The sequence below is a fragment of the Panthera pardus genome, unplaced genomic scaffold (assembly GCF_024362965.1).
Source record: "Panthera pardus isolate Hobbes unplaced genomic scaffold, ASM2436296v1 HiC_scaffold_2, whole genome shotgun sequence".
Lineage (NCBI taxonomy): Eukaryota > Metazoa > Chordata > Mammalia > Carnivora > Felidae > Panthera > Panthera pardus.
The window spans coordinates 124,741,740-124,764,918 of record NW_026526765.1 but is presented as its reverse complement, the minus strand read 5'-3'; the positions used below and the strand labels follow the sequence as shown (position 1 = coordinate 124,764,918).

The 23,179-nt window shown below is 44.8% G+C and overlaps 1 protein-coding gene across 12 annotated transcripts in view; it reads right to left on the bottom strand.

The window, feature by feature from the left end:
* The window catches only part of KLHL3 (kelch like family member 3), a 278,704-nt gene that overhangs the window by 51,028 nt on the left and 204,497 nt on the right, over window positions 1-23,179 (bottom strand). For all 12 annotated transcript variants that reach the window (XM_019424266.2, XM_019424267.2, XM_019424270.2 and 9 more), the window contains 2 exons: window positions 15,615-15,777; window positions 2,518-2,627 (listed from right to left, as the gene is read on the bottom strand). In XM_019424266.2, coding sequence (XP_019279811.1) covers window positions 2,518-2,627; window positions 15,615-15,777 — 273 coding nt within the window. The remainder of the gene's footprint in view (window positions 1-2,517; window positions 2,628-15,614; window positions 15,778-23,179) is intronic.

Here is a 23,179-nt window from a genome sequence, read left to right as displayed (position 1 = left end):
ATTAATGTGAAAAATAGCCATACTCCAAACTCTAATACACAGAACAAGCAACTCATCATATGTAAGCATATGAATGAATGAGAGCCACTGCAGACAGTGTTTTAAGTATGTAGATTTAATGCCATGCTTCTTTGCTTCTGGAAAGATACATTTAACTCCATGGCTTATTTTACCATTATCAGTGGCAAAACTGATACCATTACCATTGTCAATGGTCCTCAAAACAAAGGACTATGCTGATTACACTGATAGCCACCATTTATGTACCTGTCAAACAATATACTTGATTTTTTTTTTTTATCTGTGATCCTCATAACTCTATAAGGGAGGTACTCTTACTATTCCCATTTTACATGTAAGGAAATTAAAGTTCAAAGAGACCAGTGACTTCTGAAAATCACAGAGCCAGTAAGCATCAAGTCGAACACGGAACCAGGTATGCCTGAGTCCAAAGCCCAAGTGGGTCCAGGGCACTAAAAAGCCTGGCCCCACTGACAACCCACCTCTACCACCACCCTGGCACTTAACAAGGATAGATAAGCTCTCACCTGAAGAAAGCTTACTATGATCTAGAGCAGGATGGATGGGCCAGCAGGAGCTAAAGTGGCAGGGTACCCCCCCTCTCAAGCCAAATACTCCCAGGTTGATTCAAATCCTGCTGCTTATATGGCTATTTAAATTTTCTCAGACTATACCTAAGGATATACGCAAGCAGAGCCCAAACTAACCAACTGCACCGACAACCACATGGTCAGTCAACTGACTAGTTCATTCCATCAAATTGTGCCAATTGAGTAGTACAATCCAGAGAAGGCGTTAAACAGGCTTGGCAAGAAGTCTTTGCTGCTGAGGCTGGGGCGAAAGGTGCTCACCGGCTGGCCAGAGGCATTCTTTACGCTGAAGGTGATATTTTACATCAGTTAATGGAAACAGAAGCCTCACTGAGCCTAAGGGAGAGTCCAGCTTGTTGTGCCTTCTGGAAATCTCTCTGAAGTCTTCAGGCAGCCCATGGATTCAGTAAACAACTGCTTTTCTTCTTGATCTAACTTTTGCAGGACAACAGGCTGGGGCTTATGATTCCACCCCATTCTCTGGACACATGCCCCTTGGATACTCATCTCCAGTGTAAAATCCTTTGCAAGAACTTTTCCTTAAATATTTTCCTCAGAAAAGGATTTCAAGCTTGGATACTATGAATGGACTAAGACAATCCAAGAAACATTTACTGAGCATCTCTGAGGATGCAGAGGAGAACAAGATGTGGTTGCTACCATCTGGAAACTTACAGTTGAATGAAGGAGGTAAGATGGGCTCAGAACTAATTACAATTAAAAGCAGAACAAGGTGAGTGTTATCCAGGAACACAGAAGAGAAAGGAATTAATTCCAGATGCATGGTCCATAATAAAATCAGCTAACAGTGAATGAGCACCTACTAGGTCCCAGGTATGACACCAGACATTTTACACACCCTATCCCATTTAATCCCCACAATCACCCTGTGGAATATGCTCTATTACTACACTCACTCTCTATGTGAGTAAACAGATGGAGAAGCAAAGTATCTCACCCAAGGTCACCAACTAGTTTGTAAATACTAGCAATGAGATTTGGACCCTACTGGCCAACACCAAAGCTCACGTTATTTTCAGTACAGTAGACTACATCTCCTGCAGTAAAGTTCTTCCTGGTAGAAATAGAATGGGAACTGGTTTGGAATTCACCCAGATGAAGACGGAAGGGGAGAATAGTCCAAGCAGAGGGTCAGTGAGAGAGAAGGCCTAGAGGTAGAATAGATCCGCAGTCACGGTGCAGCTAAATCTGTGGGCAGAAGTCAAGCCTGCAGCACAAAGGAAGTGGTGCATGGTCGGTGAGTTAGGGAACTAGGTATCAAGAGACTTGGGGTCTAGTTTTGCAATGGCCACTGACTGCATGGCCCCCAGCAGATCCTATTCCCTCTCTGGGCCTCAGTTTCCTCATCAGTAAAAGTTTCAATCCCCCATTAGATGTTCCCCAAAGGCCTGCTCTGGCGTAAATGCTCAATGATGCTCCCAAGAAGCCAGGTGGGACAGTGGTTAAGACCAGGTGACTGGGAGACCCCAACTCTGCAGTGACCAGCTGAGTGAACTCAGACAAGCTAATTAATTCCTCCAAGTTAATCTTCCTCATCTGTAATGTGGGGGCTATAGCAATGCCTGCTTCATAGGTTGTAGTGAAGGCTGAGAGAAGTACAGAGAATAAGGCACTTAGCAGAGTGCGTAGGAAACTCTAAACATCAAGTTAATGGAGGTAGATTTGTCACCATCATCATCACCACTGTTATTTCTTTCTCAAAGGGTCCAGACACCAAAGGTAGTAGTCATGGGCCAGAAGGCCCTTTTCTAATTATTTAAAAGGACAAAAAATAAGATCCTTTTTTTTCCACTGAAGAAGAAAAAAATATCTCACCAAACCACAACTCCCTCCCACAACCGCCTCATGCATGAGGCTCCTGTTTCACCAAAGGCCCATGCCATACCTTCTCCTCTGAAGAAACGGTCAGCTTGTCACTGGATATCAAGCTGCACACCTGGTCCAGACTGAGGCTAAGAAATTCTTCCCCCAGCATCACCTCTGGAAAGTGCTGCTCTGTTCCAAAAAAAAAAACAAAAAACAAAAAACAAAAAAACAAAACACACACACCACACACACAAAAAAAAAAAAAACAAAAAAAAAAACAGAAGTTCAGAAAACAAAGTTACAACACTCTTCCTGCCCTTCCATGAACCACGGCCATGGCAATCTGTGAAATTCAGAGTGGAGTCCTGGGGACTCTGGGGGTGGGCATGAGGAATAAGGACACACAAAGAAAGACAGTACATCCTGGCTGAAGGGAAACTAGCCTCTTAATGTGGCAGCAAAGACATCCCTCTGTATGATCCTCCCTCCCAAACATTGCCATAGATGAAAATGGGGCAGAGAGACGTTAGGTTATATTTTCTTCCATGCTCCATGAGATTAATAATGGCGTTGCAGAAAAGCTTCACTGGGACCTGCCTATTTAATTGAGCTCATTTGCCCTCAAGGCGCAAGCTGGCAGATTTGCACACTGTGCCCCCTGCAGCTCAGCCAAACAAAAGTGGGTCAGAACTGCTGTGTGGCTGGAAGTCTCTGGAGGTTCTGGTACGAAGTCAACATTTCAAGGCTGGCAGAAGGCATCATCCTTCATGTCCCAAGTCAAGCCTACTACAGTCTCTGATTCACAAGGAGGCCTGACTCAGCATCTGTCCTGACATGTTGCCCCCCACCACCAGGAGGAACAGTCTGTGACAGGTGGGCCAGTGGAGACCATTAAGATAGAGGAGAATTTGGGAACAGCTAGAATAAGACAAAACACACAGGCCAGATGTCCATGCAGGGAAAATGCCAAGGACAATTCCTACCCTGAGATTTGCCCAGGCCACCATCCTGCTATTAGAGAGACAGTAAAATGTCAGCATAAGAGTGTGCACTTCAGAAGGAAGGAACCTAGATTTGAATTCTGACTTTTCCATTTGCAAACTGTGTTCCTGAGCCAACAGCATCACCATCCTAGGTCTCACTATCCCTCTGTAGAATGGGGACACGACAGCTTGTTTTGCCTCCCTCCTGTGCTGTGATGGGAAAGGAAGTGTCAAAGTATTTTTGCAAGCTCTGCCAAGGTAAAGTGGCCCATGAGCTGACAATTCCTGGTGCAGCAGGTTCTGGAATTGGGCCCTTTGGCAATTGCCCCAGGCTGGCCTCCATTCTCAGTCCTCTAGGGGTTCTACCCCATTGCCCCAAGGAGTATCTGCACTCCCTGCCCTCTGGGCTCCAGGCCTCCCCTCTTCTTTCTCTGCTGGCCTCTCTCTAGCCTTGTAGCTTCTTGGATAAATCTATATGGCCATACCTCCCTGTTCCCATAGAGGGCTACCCACCATTGGTTTGGCTAGCCCCTCTAGTGAGGTTCAGAGTCCCTCCATCCCTGGGAAGCAACCCTGCTGCAGCCATATAATGAAAAGGAAATCAGAGCATGCTAAGCTCTGTTCTTACATTCATCACCTTCTCAAAAGCAAACAAAGAAGGGGCACCTGAGTGGTGCAGTCAGTTAAGCATCCAACTCTTGATTTCAGCTCACGTCACAGTCTCAAGGTTCGTGGATTTGAGCCCTGCATGGGGCTCCATGCTGACAGTGCAGAGCCTTCTTGGGACTCTCTCTTTCTCTCTCTTTCTCCCTCTCTCTCTCCCCTTCCTGAGCACTCTCTGTCAAAATAAATAAACTTAAAAAAAATGTTTTTAAGCCAAACAAGGAAGATTTACATCATTTCTTACAAAAATCATTTTAAACTTTAAGTTGAAATACTTTCGGACCCAAAGAATTCCCACATACCCTTCATCCAGAGCCTCCAAATGTCCATATTTTACTCTCAGACATCCAGTTATAAACCATCTTGTCTATCTTTCACTGGACAAAGGGGCTCCCCACTTGTTCCCTACCAGCCTAATGTATCACTGAGCCTATAGTTAAAGCTCGTCCATCATGAAGCTCAGGAATGTTTGGACATGACAAAATAAATTTAAAAGGCAGATCCTTTACGAAGAGAAGCAAATGCCATAAAGTGAGAAGAATCTTGTCTTCCTTCTCCATATGTCAACAGGAAACAGCCTTTAGTTAAAGCTTAGATTTTAGGTTAGACATTCAAAAGACTTCCCTAACTGTGGGAATATTTAAGACTACATGGCACTATTTTTAAAGCATTCATTCCTCAAGATTTTTAAATAAAAGCAAGTGAACAATCTCCTTTGGATGGTGGGAATTAGTTCTTGGCCTTGAGGCCTGAGAAAGCAACAGGATTCTCCCTACAGGCCCTTTCTGATCCAAGAAGTCTTTGGACCAGAGACCTCCATCTGTTGGCTACAGCAAGAAATAGTGGAGAGAAAAAGCAGTCACCACACTAAAATAAAATGCAGGACATCTAGACTCTGTGGACCAGCCAAGGCTGAGCTCAGCAGGAGAGTTCAGGCAAACCAGCACCACGTCCCTGTGGCCCAGAGCCACACACAGCCTTTCTACCTTTATCTTTGGCTGACCAAAACCCTGACATTTGGAGGAGAGAAAAGAAGAAAGAGAACAGGAGGAGGTAAGAAGTTAAAATCTGGGGTGTGAAAAGTACTTCCTCGTAGCTCATAAAGCCAAAAGTAGATGGGCCTGCATTTTGAAAAGGAAGAAGATGAAGTGCAGCGATGTGTATTCTAGGTGGCTTGGTGAACAATGCAGAAATTCTCAAAGATCAATCAAGGCAGCAAACAGCCCCCACACTTCCCATCTGTCACCCTCTGGGGCACTGCAGAATTTGAATCTAGGTCCCTTCATTCTGAAGTGGGCTGCTGCTTGGCCCATCTGGAACCTCCCACTGAAACCCCTCCAGAAATCCTCCCACCAGAAGCAGCAGCTGGTAGGGAGTGGGCAGCTGGTAGGGAGAGGGTAGCAGCTTCCCCACCCAAGGCTGGGACCCTGGGACCCAGGAGACTTGCAGGGCATGAGCAGGAAAACACAGAGAAAGGAAGCAAAGAGGGAAACTTCTTCCCTTCCCCTTCTGTCTAAGGAGATAGGGTTGAGTCCCCAGAGCCTGGGGATCAAACCCCCCCCCCTTTCTGTTAGCAACACACAAGAAACCATAAGATAGAACAGCAGGAACAGGGTGTTCTGTCCAACTTGACTTCCTGGGAGACAGAAGCTCCCAGCAGACTTTGTATTCAAATCAGCCTTCTCCCCAGCTGCTTCCCAGAAAGAAACACCTCTGCTCCCAGAAGGTACCTCCTATGAGAATCTTCTACCTTTAACACTTGTTTGTTTGTGGATTCTTTGTTTGCTTTGCCTTGCTGTATTAAAGGAGAACATAGTCAAGAATCTTGGCTAAGAATGAAAAGGCCTGGGTATAAGTCCTAACTCCACCTCTTATTATCACTTCTTTCTAGGCTTTTGCTTCATCATCCATTAAATGGGACTATAATAGCTGACTTACGTCTCAAGGTTGTTTTGAAGCTAGGAGACGATAATATGGTTATTAATATGGTTAATAATTCTTAACCATCCATTTTGAGCTGAATGATGAACATTATATCAGCCCACATTTCTACTTCGCAAAGTCCAGTTCTGTGGGCAGCTCTGCTCTCCAACAGAGAAGCTTTTCCTCCATTATCAGAGATATCCCTTGGGACTGCAGGTCCTGTCTGTGAACCGCCAAAGGCCTTAGAGACCCACTTTAATTCCATCAAGTTCAACAAACTTTCTATTGATATGTTATTCAATTTCTTTAAGCCTACAGTTTTCTCATCTTTTAAATGGGGCTAATAATACTACCTATCTCACAAAGGTATATGGGCATTAAATAAGCAAATATAGGTAACTCACAATGACTGAAATCCTTGCAAGTGCTCCATAGCTGTTAATGTATAATGTGCCAGATGCAGTGTTTCTTCAGAAATGAAGAAAGCGGGGGCGCCTGGGTGGCTCAGTCGGTTAAGCGTCCGACTTCGGCTCAGGTCATGATCTCACCGTCCGTGAGTTCGAGCCCCACATCAGGCTCTGTGCTGACAGCTCAGGGCCTGGAGCCTGCTTCAGATTCTGTGTCTCCCTCTCTCTCTGACCCTCCCCCATTCATGCTTTGTCTCTCTCTGTCTCAAAAATAAATAAACATTAAAAAAAAATTTTTTTAAAAAATGAAGAAAGCGGAGCCGATGCCTACAAGGAGCCTACTGGCTTCTAAGAGGGGTAAGACAAGACATCAGTAACTCCAACCCCAAGTCCATATGGCCATGACTGGGAGAAGCACTCGAAATACAAATAACAGCATGGAAGCAGGAAAATTCAGACCATGTGTAGACAACAGCAATAGCTCAGGCTAGCTAGAGCCGAGGCTAAATCTTCACTCATCTAACACATGTTTACAGAACAAGTACAAAGTATGAAAAACTGTGCCAGACTCCAGGAGATGCAGTAGAGAGGCAGTCAGGCTAGAACTTGGGGGACAGGTGGGGTATGCAGGGAGTGTGGGCTAGCCCCTTGAAGGTGAACTCTCCAATAATCAACTCTAACTCTTCTAGTCTTTTTGCTTATGCTTCTTTAAAGAGAAATGGAAACAGAGAGGGGGAAAAAAAAGTTCTTTTGGTTAACATTCCTAATTAACCAGCCTTTACCATAAGTGACAAACACTGTAAGTTGCAACTTTGATTTAATGAAACACAGTATGCCTGTTCCTGTATATTTGGATGAGAAATTATGGAAAAGTGAAGGGACACCAGAGAATTTCTTTTTTTTTTTTTTTTAATTTTTTTTTAACGTTTATTTATTTTTGAGACAGAGAGAGACAGAGCATGAACAGGGGAGGGGCAGAGAGAGAGGGAGACACAGAATCTGAAACAGGCTCCAGGCTCTGAGCCATCAGCCCAGAGCCCGATGCGGGGCTCGAACTCGCGGACCGCAAGATCGTTACCTGAGCTGAAGTCGGCCGCTTAACCGACTGAGCCACCCAGGCGCCCCGACACCAGAGAATTTCAACTCCTTTCCCCACCAAGCAACACACACATATCTTCCCAAAGCTGAAAGCATGAGAAAAGACTTGCTCTGGGCACAAAGTTGGATCTTTTCAAGGAAGCAGGAGAAAGCTGAGGGCATTTCCTAATAGTAGCTAACATTGTGCTAGGCATTTTACATATATTGTGGCACTTACTTCTCCCAAAAGCCCTGCCAAAGTATCAATATTCACATTTTACAAATAAAGAGATAGAAACTCAAGAAGTTATTTAGTCATGTGCTTACGATCACGCAGCAGTAAGTGGTAGAGCCAGGTTTTGAAACTAAGGCTGTATGATTACAACAGCAAACATTCTTCATCCCCACGATCGTAATAATTTGTCCTAAGCAGGCCGCTGTAGTAACATTCAATATTGACGTTGGAGCACCCTAAGAATCTGTCTTAGGGTTACTACCACAGAGAGACAAAGAGAATATGAATCTAAAGACCTTTCTTTAAAAACAACCTTAGAAGAGGCGTGTTCTGAACATTCTGGCATCATTCCTGGATTCAAACCTCAGACCTAACCCTTGAATTGAGATTCTTCCCTAATCTGCCTACCCACCACCAGGCTAGATGAAGTGAGAGTCTTCTGTGTTTCCAAAGCCCCCAAAACAGAAAATAAAAATTATCATACCCCTAATAGACCCGTTGTATCGTCTGAGGTCTTTCTTTCATACTGGGACTGTGCATCCCATGAGGGCAGGCTCTACCTTGTTTGAGTTTGCCTTGTTTGAAACTGAATTCTCAGTGTCAAGCACATCTGCATATATTGTGCTTCCCTACCCATTCTTCAGGATCGACTGCCTAGGGCTTGCGCAACCTCCCAAGTTAATTCCAAACCCATTCCAACCTTTTGATGGGATGAAATAAACCTTTAATCAGGTTCATCTAAACTACAAGCCCAGAACAAATGGAACTGAAAATCCATCTACGACTTCTCTGACCTGCAGAGATGAAATGAACCCCATTATTCCAGGCCCAGCAGCCCCAGGGAACAGGCATGAGTAACTCTGACCTGAACCACTGGTCATACCCTCCCATCCCCACCCCCCGAGAAAAGACTGGTTGACACAGGTGAACACACAAACAGGATCAAAACATTTTATCAGGGTAAAACAACAAAACAGAACTGCTTTACATCTCTCTCTCCCCTACTGCCCTATTTTTTGGAGGGCAGAAGTAAGCTTTCCTGAATCAGGATTTGGCTTTCAAGGCCCACAGTTTTAGCAAAGTACAAAAATTTAAAGCATTCCTTTCTTTAATTTTTGTAATTCTTTACTGTGGAATAGCTCAGAATGCCACTTCTGTTTTAAATAACAGAATTGATAACTGAGCAAGGAAATGTAATTTGGATTATCAAATTCTTGCTTTAATAAAAATTCCTTAAATAGTGAAAAAAGAAAGAGATCTACCTTGACCATCTCCCACAAGGATCATGACCACCAGTCCTCAGACTCTAAATATCACTACTTCTCCCCTCCTTTCCCCATTGACTTCATTCTAGATACATGTGTTATCTCTCCCCCTTTCTAATATGCATGTGCACACACACACACACACACACACACACACACACACACCAAGAAGCTACATGAAAAATGCCCATTTATCAGTGTTATTGATTCAACATCAGAATTCCCTGTTACCCAGAGCATAGAAGGATAGGGAGAGTTTCCTAAAAGAAACTTGTTCTCCAAAATGAGACATCTAGCAACAAAAACCACCTGCATCTTACACTACTGCTTCATTTGCCCCACTCAAGTTAGCACAGAAAATTGGGGAGGCAGGAGTGAGACAAGCATGATGGGCAGCGAGGCTGGACTGGGTGGATGTGAAAATAACTTGGGCTCAGAGCACATGCTCCCTCATCAGACAGCCTCACTATGAATCCTGGCACTGTCACTTATGATGTGATCTTGGCCAAGATCACTAAACCTTTCTGGAGTGTCAGCTTCTTCATGTATAAATTGGAAAAATGGAAACTACTTCTCGTGGCCACGTGGCCAAAATGAAGTCATGCCTGGGAAACATGTGGCACCATGCCTGGCACCTAACAAATGTTCAGCAAAATGGTAAAACCTCCTACGGTTACCGTTACCATCATTGTCATCATTTCATGATGCCAAGTTGGAGGCAGCAATTCCAAAGACAACCCTCACTGAGTCAGAGGTTCATGTTTTTTAAGTGATTTGTCAATTTTTTTTTTTTTGGTTGCCCTTAATTTAGTCACTTTGTTCCATGATCTCAAGTGACTCAGTCAAAAGAAGGCTATTTCTCTCCATGAACACGTGAAATCTGATGGCTTTTCCATCCCATGGCTGAAGGACTATAGCTCAGCTTTGGCAGACTGATGTAAACAACATGTCCAAGGAATTTTAATTGGCATTTCATTAATGGGGTCCCATTAACATCCCTCCCAACCAGCTCTGCTGATGGCCCAGTACATGGCTGCCCAATTATCAAGCAACAGAGTCCCAATAAACCAGGGCCCTGGCCGATGAGGTTAAAGATTAAGCAGCCCTGGAAACAATAATGATGGCTAAGAAACAGGCTGCACCAAACACCAGGGTCCCTTTCTCAGCTGCTAGCTACCCATCAGCTGGGGGCAAGGGTCAAAGCAGTCAGCTTCTAAATTGGGGGACAACCCTCCCCCACCCCAGAATCAAATATCACAGCAAAAATATGGGGACATAACCTGGAGGGGGAAAGTGGACCTGGAGGAACCAGGGGGGACTGCCACAGCAGGAAGAGACAGGGCCATTCCAAACAGGAAGCCAATCAGGCAGCTGGGGGGAAAGAGGTGATCCCCCTCTCAGAGCTATACTGTATCTGCCTCTTGGTGCCTTCACCAGAGGGCTCAAGACTTATCAGAGGCAAGAGCTCCCCTTAAAAATACTTTCATTTTTTGGAGAGCAATTGGGCAATATCTATCAATTTTTTTAACGCACACTTTCTTTGAGCTACTTTATGCACTTAGATGATACTCTATAGGGACAACCTCACTATTGCTTACACACTAACAGTTGTACTCCAAAATAGCAGGTATAAGAATCCTCACTCAAGCATTGTATATGAAAGAAAAAACAGGTAACATTAATATCCACCAGTTGAGGATTGGTTAAATAAGTTGTAGTCCATCCATATGATGCAGCAGAGAAAAGCAACAAGATGTAGCCATGCACAAGGGTCCAGAAAGAACTCCAAGATTTTGTATAAGTCAAGAAAAAGTACAATGAGTACAGAACACATCTATTTAGGTATGTTAGAAAGCAATATATATATATTTCATACAATTACCCAAGATCGTTCCCTTCAGAGTCAGAGATCAGTGCCCTTCACAGACAGGGCATGAGATAAATGGACTTTGTGTTTTGTAACTTTGTGTACTGATTGAATTTTTTTATGAATATAAATTGAATTTTATTGAATAAATTCATTTCAATAATAATGGTATAGCAATGTTCCTGCTAACATGAAAGGGTGTTTGGAATATACTACAAAGGGGTTTTTTAAACTGGAAAACATACATATGCAATGAAAAAGATGGAGAAAGCTCTATGTCAAGGTGCTGACTGTGGTCCTCTCTGGGTAGAATTGTGGTGCTTTGCCTGCTCTTACTGCCTATCTGATTTTCCTTTAATGATCAGGGGTGGTTTTCTACTAAGACAGCAGTAACAAGAGCAATAACAACAGCAAAAGAAAGTTTGTGTTGGAGAAAAGAAAAGAATAGAATTCAGAGGTAAAACTGGGGGTCATGAACAAGTGCAGGCAGAGGCCAGCTAGCCAGAGACTAGGGAGGGCATGGGAAGCAGGACATACCTGCCTGTGTATCTGGATAAAGAGAAACCAAAATCAGAAGCTCTGGAAGTGGTCCTCTCTCCCAAGTAGCAGCCATGGTGCTGATCTGAGGAGACTCATCTCTCCACCAGGACCCAGATGAGAGGCCCTGTTACTATAGATCACGAGATGGGTGGGGAGGCTCTGAAGTACAGCCCCTGTGGCGGTGCCTACTTCTGCAGGAGGCTCTCCTCCCTGTCCTCCCATGCCCAAAGCCATCCTGGAAAAGAGCAGGATGTACTACCCCCATCACGTAAAGGGAAAAAAGGCCTAGGGTCACTCAGCTCCAAGTGATGGCTGGTCTGATCCCTAGTTTTGAACTGGATGGTCTCCTTGTAGTTTCTTGGTTTAAAACACCTCCTAATGAAAGGCATGGGGTAGGCAAGCCTGTGACCACAAGGGCTGATACTGCCTGCCCCTTGTATGTGACCCTGGTTGGTGCCCACTTACAGTGGGATGGGGACAAGACATCAGCTTTGTCTCAAGAGGCATGAGAATGCCAGGTTCCATCTAAAATCAGGGGGTACAAGAACAAAGAAACAAAGCACACTCACATCAGTGGGTAGGTATGAGGGATTAAGTGTGGATCATCATTTCATACACGCTTCTCAAAACACTTCACAATCTTACCTTCATATTTCTTCTAAAATCTTTCTGTTGAGGTCTTATCAACCTCTGCATTACCATGGCTTCCCTGCTGTGCATGGCTGAGGCCTACAGAAAAACTACGAGCAAGAGATGGTCACAGGCTCCACACAAGGCTCCACAGGGAGGAAACTCTCAGCCTCAAGTGACACTAACAGTGACAGGAAAAGTAGGAGGACTCACATGTGCAATGAGGGGGCAGCCTAACAGCGAAGAGAAGATGTCCACATCTCACTTCTCCACCCAAAGATGACTAAACACCCTGAGTCTAGCAGAGAAGCTGGTCATCTGTCTACATGGTCTGGTTGTTGGGATGCTGTGACTACATGGCACAGTCTTCCAGGCTCACACTTCCAATGAAAAACATCAACTCTAGGTACCAACACTCATCAGTTACCAATCCACAGGCCCACCTATGTCCAAATGGAGCCTGGAGCCAAGGAATGTAGTAGTTATAAACACTGGCTCTTGAGTCAATGCTATGGGGTTTGAACCCTGCCTCTGTCTCTACCAGCTGTGTGACACCAACTAATTTCTTCACTTCTCTGTGCCTTAGTTTCCTTAGCTATTTCATGCATTAAATGAGATGATGTGCATAAAATACTTAGCATAGGGTGTGACCCAAAGTGGCAGCTCAATAAATGCCAACTAAAAATAATTCAACAGGACATCTATATACACATCTGTGTGCACAAACACCCACAACGCTGACAGAAGCCAATCACCATGACAGCATCAGGATGAAGGAGTATCAAGACAACACTGTGTTCCAACAGCATACTCCCCATACTCCCACAAGTATCTGTCACCATCAGAGAGTGAAAGGACCACTGGGGGAGACACAATTTGTGAATGTGGGGGAAAGAACCAAGGAACTTGTCAAAGTTGAGGGTTAAATACACAACCCAAACTTCAGAAAATTGTTGTCAGCCAACTACAAAACACAAAACTACACATACTTGCAAATGTTGTGCAGAAGGAGAAGGCTAGGGAGGGGAGACAAGGAAGAAAAAGAGAATTGCTGGCATGTAAGCACTCTCCCTTTGCCCCTATACCAGCAGATGTTCACAAGTTGACCTGGGCCTTGGCCAAGCTCTTGGCTCCTGGTGAAGCAAAGCCTGAGCACAACCCTCTTCGAAGGCCGGGCTGGGAACCCTCTCTAGGCAGAGAAAGGGCTCCTTGAGAAAAAAGAAGAAAGAAAGTGAAAGATAGAAAGCAAAAAGAGGGCACAGGAGTGGGAGCAAAGAAATAGGAGACTCAAGGTTCAGAGTCAGGAAGAATCAGCAGAATTCAGAACTGGGACCACTGGGGAATGTCCTTCATAAGAATCATCATCTTACCAACTGTGTCTGAAACAGACTTCAGAGAGAAATGAGAATCGATGTAGGCTCCTAGAGTCTGAGAGGTTGATAAAAGAACACAAGGATTCCAAGAAATAGAGCACATGCATACTGCCTTGTGGACTGAATGACTAACACAGCACAGGGAGCTGTCAGGTGGACAGGCAACAGGCCTTTGGCTCATTTCCAGACACGGGATGAATAGGAGACACAAAGACAGATGGTATTTGTTTGGGCAGGGGGAAGAATGAGACACTTTAGTGCAAGGGAAAGAGGGAGCCATGAGTGAATCTATTGATTAAAATGACTAGACCCATTGCTTGGGCCACCCATGATCCTTCTTTGTCCTCGAGTCAAAATAAATATCCGTGAAGATTTCTTTCCAGCTAAACATGGTGGACTGAACATTCATGTCGATCTCTGTTCCCTCCCAAAACCCCACTAAAATAAGAGCTTGACAAGCTCTGGCAGAGAAACGGAATGCAATCAGCCCATTATCTGATGTGGAATCAGCCCATTATCTGATGTTCAATTCATTCATTCATTCATTCATTCATTCATTTAAATGTTTATTTATTTTTGAGAGAGACAGAGCACGAGAGGGGGAGGGGCAGAGAGAGAAGGAGACACAGAGTCTGAAGCAGGTTCCAAGCTCTGAGCTGTCAATTCAAAGCCCGATGCAGGGCTCAAACTCACGAACCCCGAGATCATGACCCGAGACGAAGTTGGACGCTCAACCGACTGAGCCACCCAGGTGCCCCTGATGTTCAATTCTTACAAAAATCTGTCTTACAAGGATTGGTGGTAGGAATTTTTTTTTCATGAGAGCAGAGACTTGTTTAGTTTTCTACTACTTCTCCAGCACGTAAAATATGTCCAACATAGGCATTCAAGCATCGGTGAACAAATATACTCCCCAACAAAGTAATGCAACATAATGTCACAGTCTATGCCTAGTACCGACTTTACTACACTTAATTCCATATTAACTAGCACTTCTTAGATATTTTCTAACATCTGTGAGATTACAAGGTGAATAAAATTCAGGCCTGGGGCGCCTGGGTGGCTCAGTCAGTTGAGTGTCTACCTTAGGCTCAGGTCATGATCTCACGGTTTGTGGGTTTGAGTCCCACATCAGGCTCTATGACAGCTCACAGCCTGGAACCTGCTTTGGATTCTCTATCTCCCTCTCTCTCTGCCCTTCCCCTGCTCACTCTCTCTTTCTCTCTTTCTTTCAAAAATAAACATTAAAAAAAATTTTTAATAAAAAAATAATTCAGGCCTGAAAAAAGCAATTATTAACTGCCTTTCTGATTATAAAAACCTAATTATAATTGGTAACTCAACTTGGTTGTAGAAATGGTACTGGGAGAGCAAGAAAGAGCGTGTATACATGAGGGAAAGTCCATGAAACCTCAGTCTTGTACTTCTGGGAAAAGTCAACAGATAATATCTCAAAGTAATAAATCCAAAATAGTGACACATTTTATTTAGATAAATGGAAGTAATGAGTAGATGTTGTACCTTTTAGCAGAATCAGAACCTGCCCTTTAATTCTGTCAGAATTGAAGGTTGAGTGGACATAGAGAATGGACCTGGTGTGGGAAAGCAGAGCAGGGGACTCTGGCTTATCATTACAGGCTCTGCAGTAGTATTTGGCTTCTAGAACCATACTCATAGAACACTTTGATCAAGACAGAAATTTTCAGGGCGCCTGGGTAGCTCAGCTGGTTAAGCGTCTGACTCTTGACTTTGGCTCAGGTCATGATCTCAAGATTTGTGAGTCTGAGCCCCACATCGGGCTCCGTGCTGACAGTGCAAAACTTGCTTGAGATTCTCCTTCTCTCCCTCTCTCTCTGCCCTCCCCTGCTCATGCTCTCTCTCTCAAAATGAATAAAACCTAAAAAAAAAAAAAAGGGAAATTTTCTTAAACAACAACAAAAAAGACTGATTTCAAGACCTAACTCAAATGATTCCTCCTTCCACAAAGTCTCAGATCTCCTTCCTATTCTCTTGTGAAAATAACTGTCTGGCAATTAATCCTATTCCACTTGGTGATTGGTGGAACTCTCACTGTTAAGGATCCCTCCACCTGTCTTGTCTCCCCGACTACATCACAACTGCTTCCCAGCACAGCGCTCTTCTCACCGTCTCTGAGGAGCAGGTTATTAAACCCACAAGCTCGGGACAGGTGCAGCACCCCAGCTCCCCGTTACCTGCATATGCGTTGGCCTGCTGCAAAAGGTCAGTGCAGGTGTGCACATCGGCAAATGCGCGGATGCCCAAGCAATTGGTGGGATGCAACTGAGACTGCAGGAAGTCACAGCAGTTCTGCCGAACATCCATGAGCTGCAGCAAGCTGGCTGCTGGGAGCAGCACCTGGAGGAGAAGGTGACATTCTGAGACACTAGACACTTCTGGCAGGGCATCATCTCACTAAAGCACCATCCCAATCATACCACTCCCATGCTCGCGAGGTCTTGCATGGCTCTCCCCTGCCTGTCCAACTAAGTCCAAACTTCCTTCAGGGCAGCCTCAGCCCCATTTCCCACTACTCTCCGCTTGGTAGATCCTCAGCATCAGCAGATGCTCTGTATCCCTACATTCCACACCAGTGCCTCCCAATCACGAATATATGAAATCTCTGGGGATCTTATTAAAGCTCCAATTCAATAGGTCTAGGGTGGGGCCTGAGAGCCTGCATTTCTAATGAACATCCAGGTGATGCGTGCAGCTGCTGGAACCACCATATGGACTGAATGTTTGTGCCCTCCTCCCCCAGATTTGTAATGTGAAAGCCTAACCCCAACAGGGCTGTATTTGGAGACCGGGGCCCATGAATAAGTGATAATGGTTAAATGAAACCATAAAGATGGGGCCCTTACAAGAAGACAGAGAGACACCACAGCTCTCACTCTCTCTATAGTGTGAGGACACAGGAAGAAAGCGACCTTATGAAAAGCCAAGAAGAGTCTCATCAGCAACCCAATCAGCTGGAAATCTGACCCTGGACTTGTAATTTCCAAAACTAGGAGAAAGCAAATTTCTGTTGTTTAAGCCACCCATTGTGTGCTATTCTGTTATGGCAGCCCAAGCAGACCAAGATAGATTGGTTCTCCTACTTGGCTACATACTGAATCACTTGGAGAATTTTTTAAATACTGATGCCTATGTCTCACCCCCAAAGATTTTAACTTAATAGGTATGAGATGTGACCTGGCCAGTGAGATGTTTCTAAAGCTCCCCAAGCATTTTAACATACAACCAAGTTTCAGAAAGCACTTCTCTACAGCTTTAAACATATCATTTTCACTCAGAAAGGCACTGACTAAATTGTTAACTAGTGCGTTCGCTACTTAAGCATCTGTATGCCAGGTACTGGTCTAGGTTCTGGGGTTTAGTGGTAAGCACAGTAAACCAGATCCCTGTTCTTAAGGAGCTTGCAATATACTGGAACAAAAGAGTGACCCTCAAACCCCTTGAGATTCAGGCAATCACACCATATTCTGCCATCCAAAAGAAAAATGGCAAAGAACATCTTTAGGTACATTCTCAGAGAAAGAAGAGAGGCATTTCCTTTTAAAAGGTCACAGAACACATGAGTATTTATGCTGTATCCTGGAAGACAGAAATAGTTCCTGCTCAGGTGTGTGTGCATGTGTTTTTCCTAAAAGCCAGAGAAGACTGGCTTCAGCAGGCCAGAGGGGTGCCAATCCCAGTCTAGTTTCCCTAGGACTTGCCCACAGCTGCCAAAGCCTGCCCTGTGGATCAAATACCCAGAAGAGATGGCACAGTCCTATTAGACCCCAGCTCTGCTCCCCTCCACCCCCACTCTCGGGGAAAAGGTACCCAGTCTGAGAATGACTTTCCAGAAAAGAAACTTGAAAAAAACAATCACACAGCATTATAGTTTCATTGAGGCTGCTTAGCTCGGGGTCCCCAGCATCCATTTCACCCCCAAACAACACCCATGCGTCCCAAGCCTTTGCTCTTAGCTGCTCCCCTGACTCTTAGGGAGAGTGTCTGGGCCAGACTCCAGCTGTTCTCATCCACAAGAGCTTGCCCAGGAAGACTTAGGCTACAGATGTATTTGTTTTGTTTTTCTGATTTAGGGCACTACAAAAGTCTTTTTTTTTTTTTTTTTTTTTTTACAAGATTTAAATTCTAGACCCTGACCTTCTCCCCAAACATGTCTGAACACTCCATGCAATAAGGCCAAAAATCCTGTCCCCCTGCCCATTCTTGGGCCTTGTCCCACTACGAGGGTAAACAGCTAAGTTTGCTTAGAAATGAAGCGTTTCCCAGGACACAGGACTTTCATTGCTAAAACTGAGGCAGCCTTTCCTCATCCCTGCTATAGGCAGAAACCACCAATGTCATCCTCCACCACCAATGCTCCTACTAGTGAGCTAAGAGCCTACTCTCCACAAGGCAAGCTCTTCCTCTTTATGAGCTTAACTTCTTCCCTCACACAGCTGAGTTCCAGAAAGTTCTAGAAAGCATGCTCCTCTCCCTTCTTTCTTCCACTATGCTATGTCCCCAACGGTAAATTAACATCATGTCCTTAGTAATTTTTGAACCACTGATTCATTCCAGAGAAGGAAAAAGGTAAATTCACCCACTCTTGGGAGTTGTAGACTATAATGTAGCTCCAAATGTGACCATCTGAGCTCCATCCCCACTAAGCAGCCACCTAGTGGGTAGCCCCACTAAGCACCCATAAACTGGGAACCTCAATTAACCTGTGAGCTTGCTCAGTCCAGCCAAACAGATTCTAGGACCAGATTAGTCTTTGCCTGCTAGTTAAGTAGAAAACCATTAACCATTCTTGCTGAATACATAGCAGGAAAGGCAAGCTGTGTTTCAAATCCCCAAATGACCTCTGTGATACCCCCTTGACCCAGCACTAGCTACAATCTACAGTTAGGGCCATAGATCGACAGGTCATTCTGGTTTGCTGAGACTTTGCCTATTTTAGCACTGGAAGTCCTATGTCCCAGGAGACCCCTCAGTCCTTAGCATGCTGGGACAGCTGATCATACTAGGAACCAGGAACTTCTAATCAGTTATCCTAAGAACCCCTGCTGGAGAGGAATAATCAAACACTGTCCAGAACATACTGTACTCAGTGGTGGGGCAGGCCCCAAAAGGGTCAGGCTAAGAAGAGGCAAGAAAGGGACAGCAGCCTTTTAAGCCCCACAGAGGAGGATTTCTGAGAGTCTGGTCCACCCCCAAATTGCACTGCCAGTCAAACCAAGATGACAGCATGAGAGAGACACACACCTCCTTCCCCCTTGCCCTCTTTTTTTACCATAAAGGCAGTGGCACGGTGTGCTGCTTAAATTCTCAAGCTTATGACAACCAGCCAAAGAAATTAAAATAATAAATACTCCCTGAACATAATCCTTAGGTTATACTTTCAGTTTTTAAAACCTCCCTGGATACAGCTAGCTCCCTACATAGCTTTTCCCTACTGTTCACAAAACACACTTAGCAGGCAAAAATTCTAAGGCTTTCCACCTCTCTATACACCACCCCCCCCATCCTGTTTGGATCCACTCCTGCCCAAAAGCATTCCCAAGATGACTTCCCAAAGTGAACGGGGGCTTGTGGTTTCTCTAATTGCTCCTTCCCTCTCTTTGATCTTACACTGTGATTAGCTATGAGTCAAAAGGCCTTTTCTTCCACCACTTGCTTCATACAGGAAGGCGTGAAGAAAAGTAAAGGAAGTCAGAACACTGAGGGCAAGGTTTGGAGACCAGAAGATAAATCACTGCTCAAACTCTGAGTCTCAAGGATAAACTGGGGCACCATCCATGGGGATTCTGGGGGCTGCACATGATGGGAACAGACAAAAATCCCCAAAGGCTGTGAAAGAAAAGAGAGCAAAACATCCCTAAGGTGGCTATCCTCATTTCCCTCTCCCACATCAACAAGGGCTTTCTGAGGATTTCCTCTTCTCTTATCTTGTGTGCAACGCAATTCCCTGACTCCCTTGAGGGGCAGCAGTAACAGGTTGTGAACAAGAGACCAAGCTTGGATTCTTGGCTTGGTGGAATCACAAGGGCAGCACTGCTTGGCTCCTGGAAGGAGGAGGCTGAGCATGTAGAAGCTGCTGGCTGGAACCACCACAGGGATGTAAGATGACTCCAGGTCAAAAAGCTTTTGGTTTGCTTCTTGTCACCCCAGTGTTAAAGGTTCTGGGAAAACGGGCCCTCGGATGACCCTCAGTAGAGTTTACAGGTTTCCTCCTAGCTTGCAAATGGCCTCCCCTCCATTTTTCACGAGCAGGCCCCGTTTTGTTTTTTCTCTCCCTTGGATAACATGAAAACACAGCAGAGGATATCCCGTCACTGAGTTTGTTTCCTCTAACAAAAACAAAAGGAAATGCCCTGCCTCAGAAAGCACCTACTCCTGGAATTTCAGGGCGGCAGGGCCATGCACAGAGGGAGGGGGAGCAGAAACCAGAGGGGCCAGGTGACAGGCCTAGGCCCCAGCCACACAGTGGGTCTGTCTCTGCCAACACCAAACAAGAGGACTGGCATAGAAACGTGGTTAGGAGTGCCTGGGTGGCTCAGTTGGTTAAGCGTCCAACTTCGGCTCAGGTCACGGTCTCATAGTTCATGAGTTCAAGCTCCATCCACATCAGGCTCTCTGCTGTGAGACAGAGCTGGCTTTGGATCCTCTGTCCCTGCCCTCTTTCAGCCCCTTACCCACTCATACTCTCTCTCAAGAATAAATTTAGAAACACTGTTAAATAAAAATGTGTTGAAAAAAAAGAAAGTGGGGGAGGGAAAGAGAGAGAGAATGAGAGAAGGAGGGAGGGAGGACGGGAAGGAGAGGGAAAGCGGTATGTAGATGAGCAGAAGCACTAGCAAAATGGCACTGTGATTAAAAGTGTCACTTGGAATTTTGACTTCTCAACTTACCAGCCATATGACTAAGGCAAATTACTGAACCTATCTGTGCTCTGCCTCCTCAACAGTAAAGTAAAGATGATAATGGCACTGCCTTCGAGGCTTGTTGTGAGAATCCAATGCAGTAATACACTTAAAGCAGTCAACAGAGAGCCTGGTGCATAGGGAGTGCTCAGTTAAACTGCTTTTTATTACTATTAAAATTAGGAGCGGAAGTCAAGATTCTGATCATTCATTTAACAAGCAACTCAAATTCCCCATGTCAACAGAGCACAGTGAGATGGAGAGAGCTGGGTTCAAATCTTAACGCTACCGCTTATTCAACCACTTGGATCATTAGCTTCTTCCACTGTGAAAAAGGGATCATACTAGAATACTTGCATTTGGTGGTGATGTAATTAAGTGAAATAATGCATGTGAAGTGACTGCCACATGCTTGGCTTTCAATGAGTATTAGTAAGTGTCAGCTATGATGGCTGTTACCTCCACCAGGGAAAGGCAATTCAGTCTCTCCAGTGTCTGTGTGCCTGGGAAGTGGTTAAGAGTGGAGTGCTGGGAGCCATTTAACCAAGCCCCAGACTCTGATCCTTGTTTCCCAGGCTTTCAGGGGAGCCCCAGGGCCTCCAGGCTCACCTCCTCAGTGCACCAAATCCTCAACAAAGGTTGTCTTCACAGCTTGTGAGCAACTGCCTCAGCAGATATGTCACAGCATGAAGAAGCAGCCATGTTTTGATCTAAACTTTCTCTTCTCAACCTTTTTTGTTTTGTTTTCCTGGAGGTCACCCCAATCAAACCACATTGTAAAGTGAGGAGGAAAAACGTAAACAGAGTTAGTATATCCCATGGATTCCAAGCAACACGCAGTTCCCTAAAGGTTCCACACTGTGCCTTCCACTGGAGCCCCTGCACGTGCCCCACTCCTCACCACACACACACAAATGAACACAGCAGGCCCCTTTAGGGGCTCATGTACCAATGGGGACACAGGCATGCAGGCAGAGGAGGAAGGCATGACCACCCAGTACTCCTTCAAGATGGGGCCCACACAATACTTCCTCAGTGATGCTGCCCCCATGACCATCCCCATCCTCCACACTGCTGAGTACCTATTTGCCTAGCCATGCATCTCTACTCTCAGACCATGTGCTCCTCAGTGACAGGGTCTCTGTGCTCATAGCGCTCACAGAGCCCATACTATCTGCCTGGCACAGGGTAGCAATGTTCTAAGACTTTATCTATATTAATTCATTTAATCCTCACACTAACTCTATGAAATTAAGTACTGCTATTACACCCATATTACAGATGAAGACACTGAGGTACAGAAAGATTAAGTAAGCTGCCTCGTATCTCACATCTAGAAAATGGTGGAGCCAGGATTTGAAGGCTGACAGTCTGACCACTCAATAAAACGGCTACTATATGAAAACGGATCCTTAATGCAGGGTGTCAGTGAGGGCGTCAGAGAGGCTCTAGTAGAAGGGAGGGAACACAAATCATGGGTTGACAGAGTAAGTGTCTTCTCTGGCCCGAGCTCACTGAATCCCATGCCCTCACTTTACAGATGGGAAAACAGACACCATGCCGGGGACAGAGCCAGAACAAGCGCACTCACTCTTGATCAGGGGTGAAGCTACGGCTCAGACACAGGCCTCCCTTCAGACTTGACTCCTGCCTCATCTCTACTTCTTTCTCTGAACCTGCACATCTTCGATCTGGCCCCTGCCCTACCCCTATAACGTAGTTTTACAACAAACAGTGGTGAAGCCACTTTCTATAGAGGACTCTGATGAGTTTATCTGCTGCTACCTGCCTTCATATAATGGTGTTTACACACTACCACTGGGTTAGACCAAAGCAACAAAGACAAATACCCAGCCAGGCGATAAGGATCCAGAGTGGAACATCTTCTACTTATCCAAGTTTGTAAATACTTTGGACTTGATGGGGGAGAAAGAAAGTTATTCAACAAATACATGGTAAAAAGGTTAGAAAAAGCTGGTTCCATTCATACAGTCTACAACCTCACCTACAGTGTTGTATTTGTTGGTTTGGTTTTTTTGTTGTTGGGTGTGGTTTTTTGGGGGGGGGAGAGGGTGGTGGGGAAGTGTTTGGTTTTGTCTTAGTAGCTTAAGACAACACAAATTTATTTTCTTACACTTCTGGAAGTCAGAAATCCCAAAAGCATCTCTCTGGATTAAAATAAAGGTGTCAACAGGGCTGCATTCCTTCTGAAGGCTCTAAGGGAAAATATGTTTCTTTGCCTTTCCTGCTTCTAGAGGCTAATTGCATTCCTTGGTTCATGGCCCCCATCTTTAAAGATGGAAACATCAAGTTGAGTTTGTGTTGGGTCATACCTCTCTGATTCTCTGTATTCTACCTCCATATTCCACTTCAAAGAGCCCCTCTGACTCTACTGGACCCACCGGGATAATGCATGGTCATCTCCCCATTGCTTGTCCACTGATCTACAACATTAATTCCATCTGTACAGTGAACTGCTCTTTGACAGTTAGAACCTAACATATTCATAGGCTCCAGGAATCAGGACATGGACATCTTGGGAGAGGGTCATTACTCTGTCTGCTACACTATATGATTAATAGTTACTGATATACCCTAATGCAAGGTTTTTCAAAAAATTATTAACCCACTGTACATTTTTCAGTCGACATCTAGCATTGGTCATTAGAGTTGCAAAAGATATAATTCCTTTCATTTTGTAAATATCAATATTTACATCACTTTTCAAAGTATCCAAGTGAATATAAATGTGATGGTGGTTTGATATCAACCTTTTCATATGTTTTTTCAACACATACACTGTACTCACTTTATATCGAATTATTCTGCACTTACTGTTA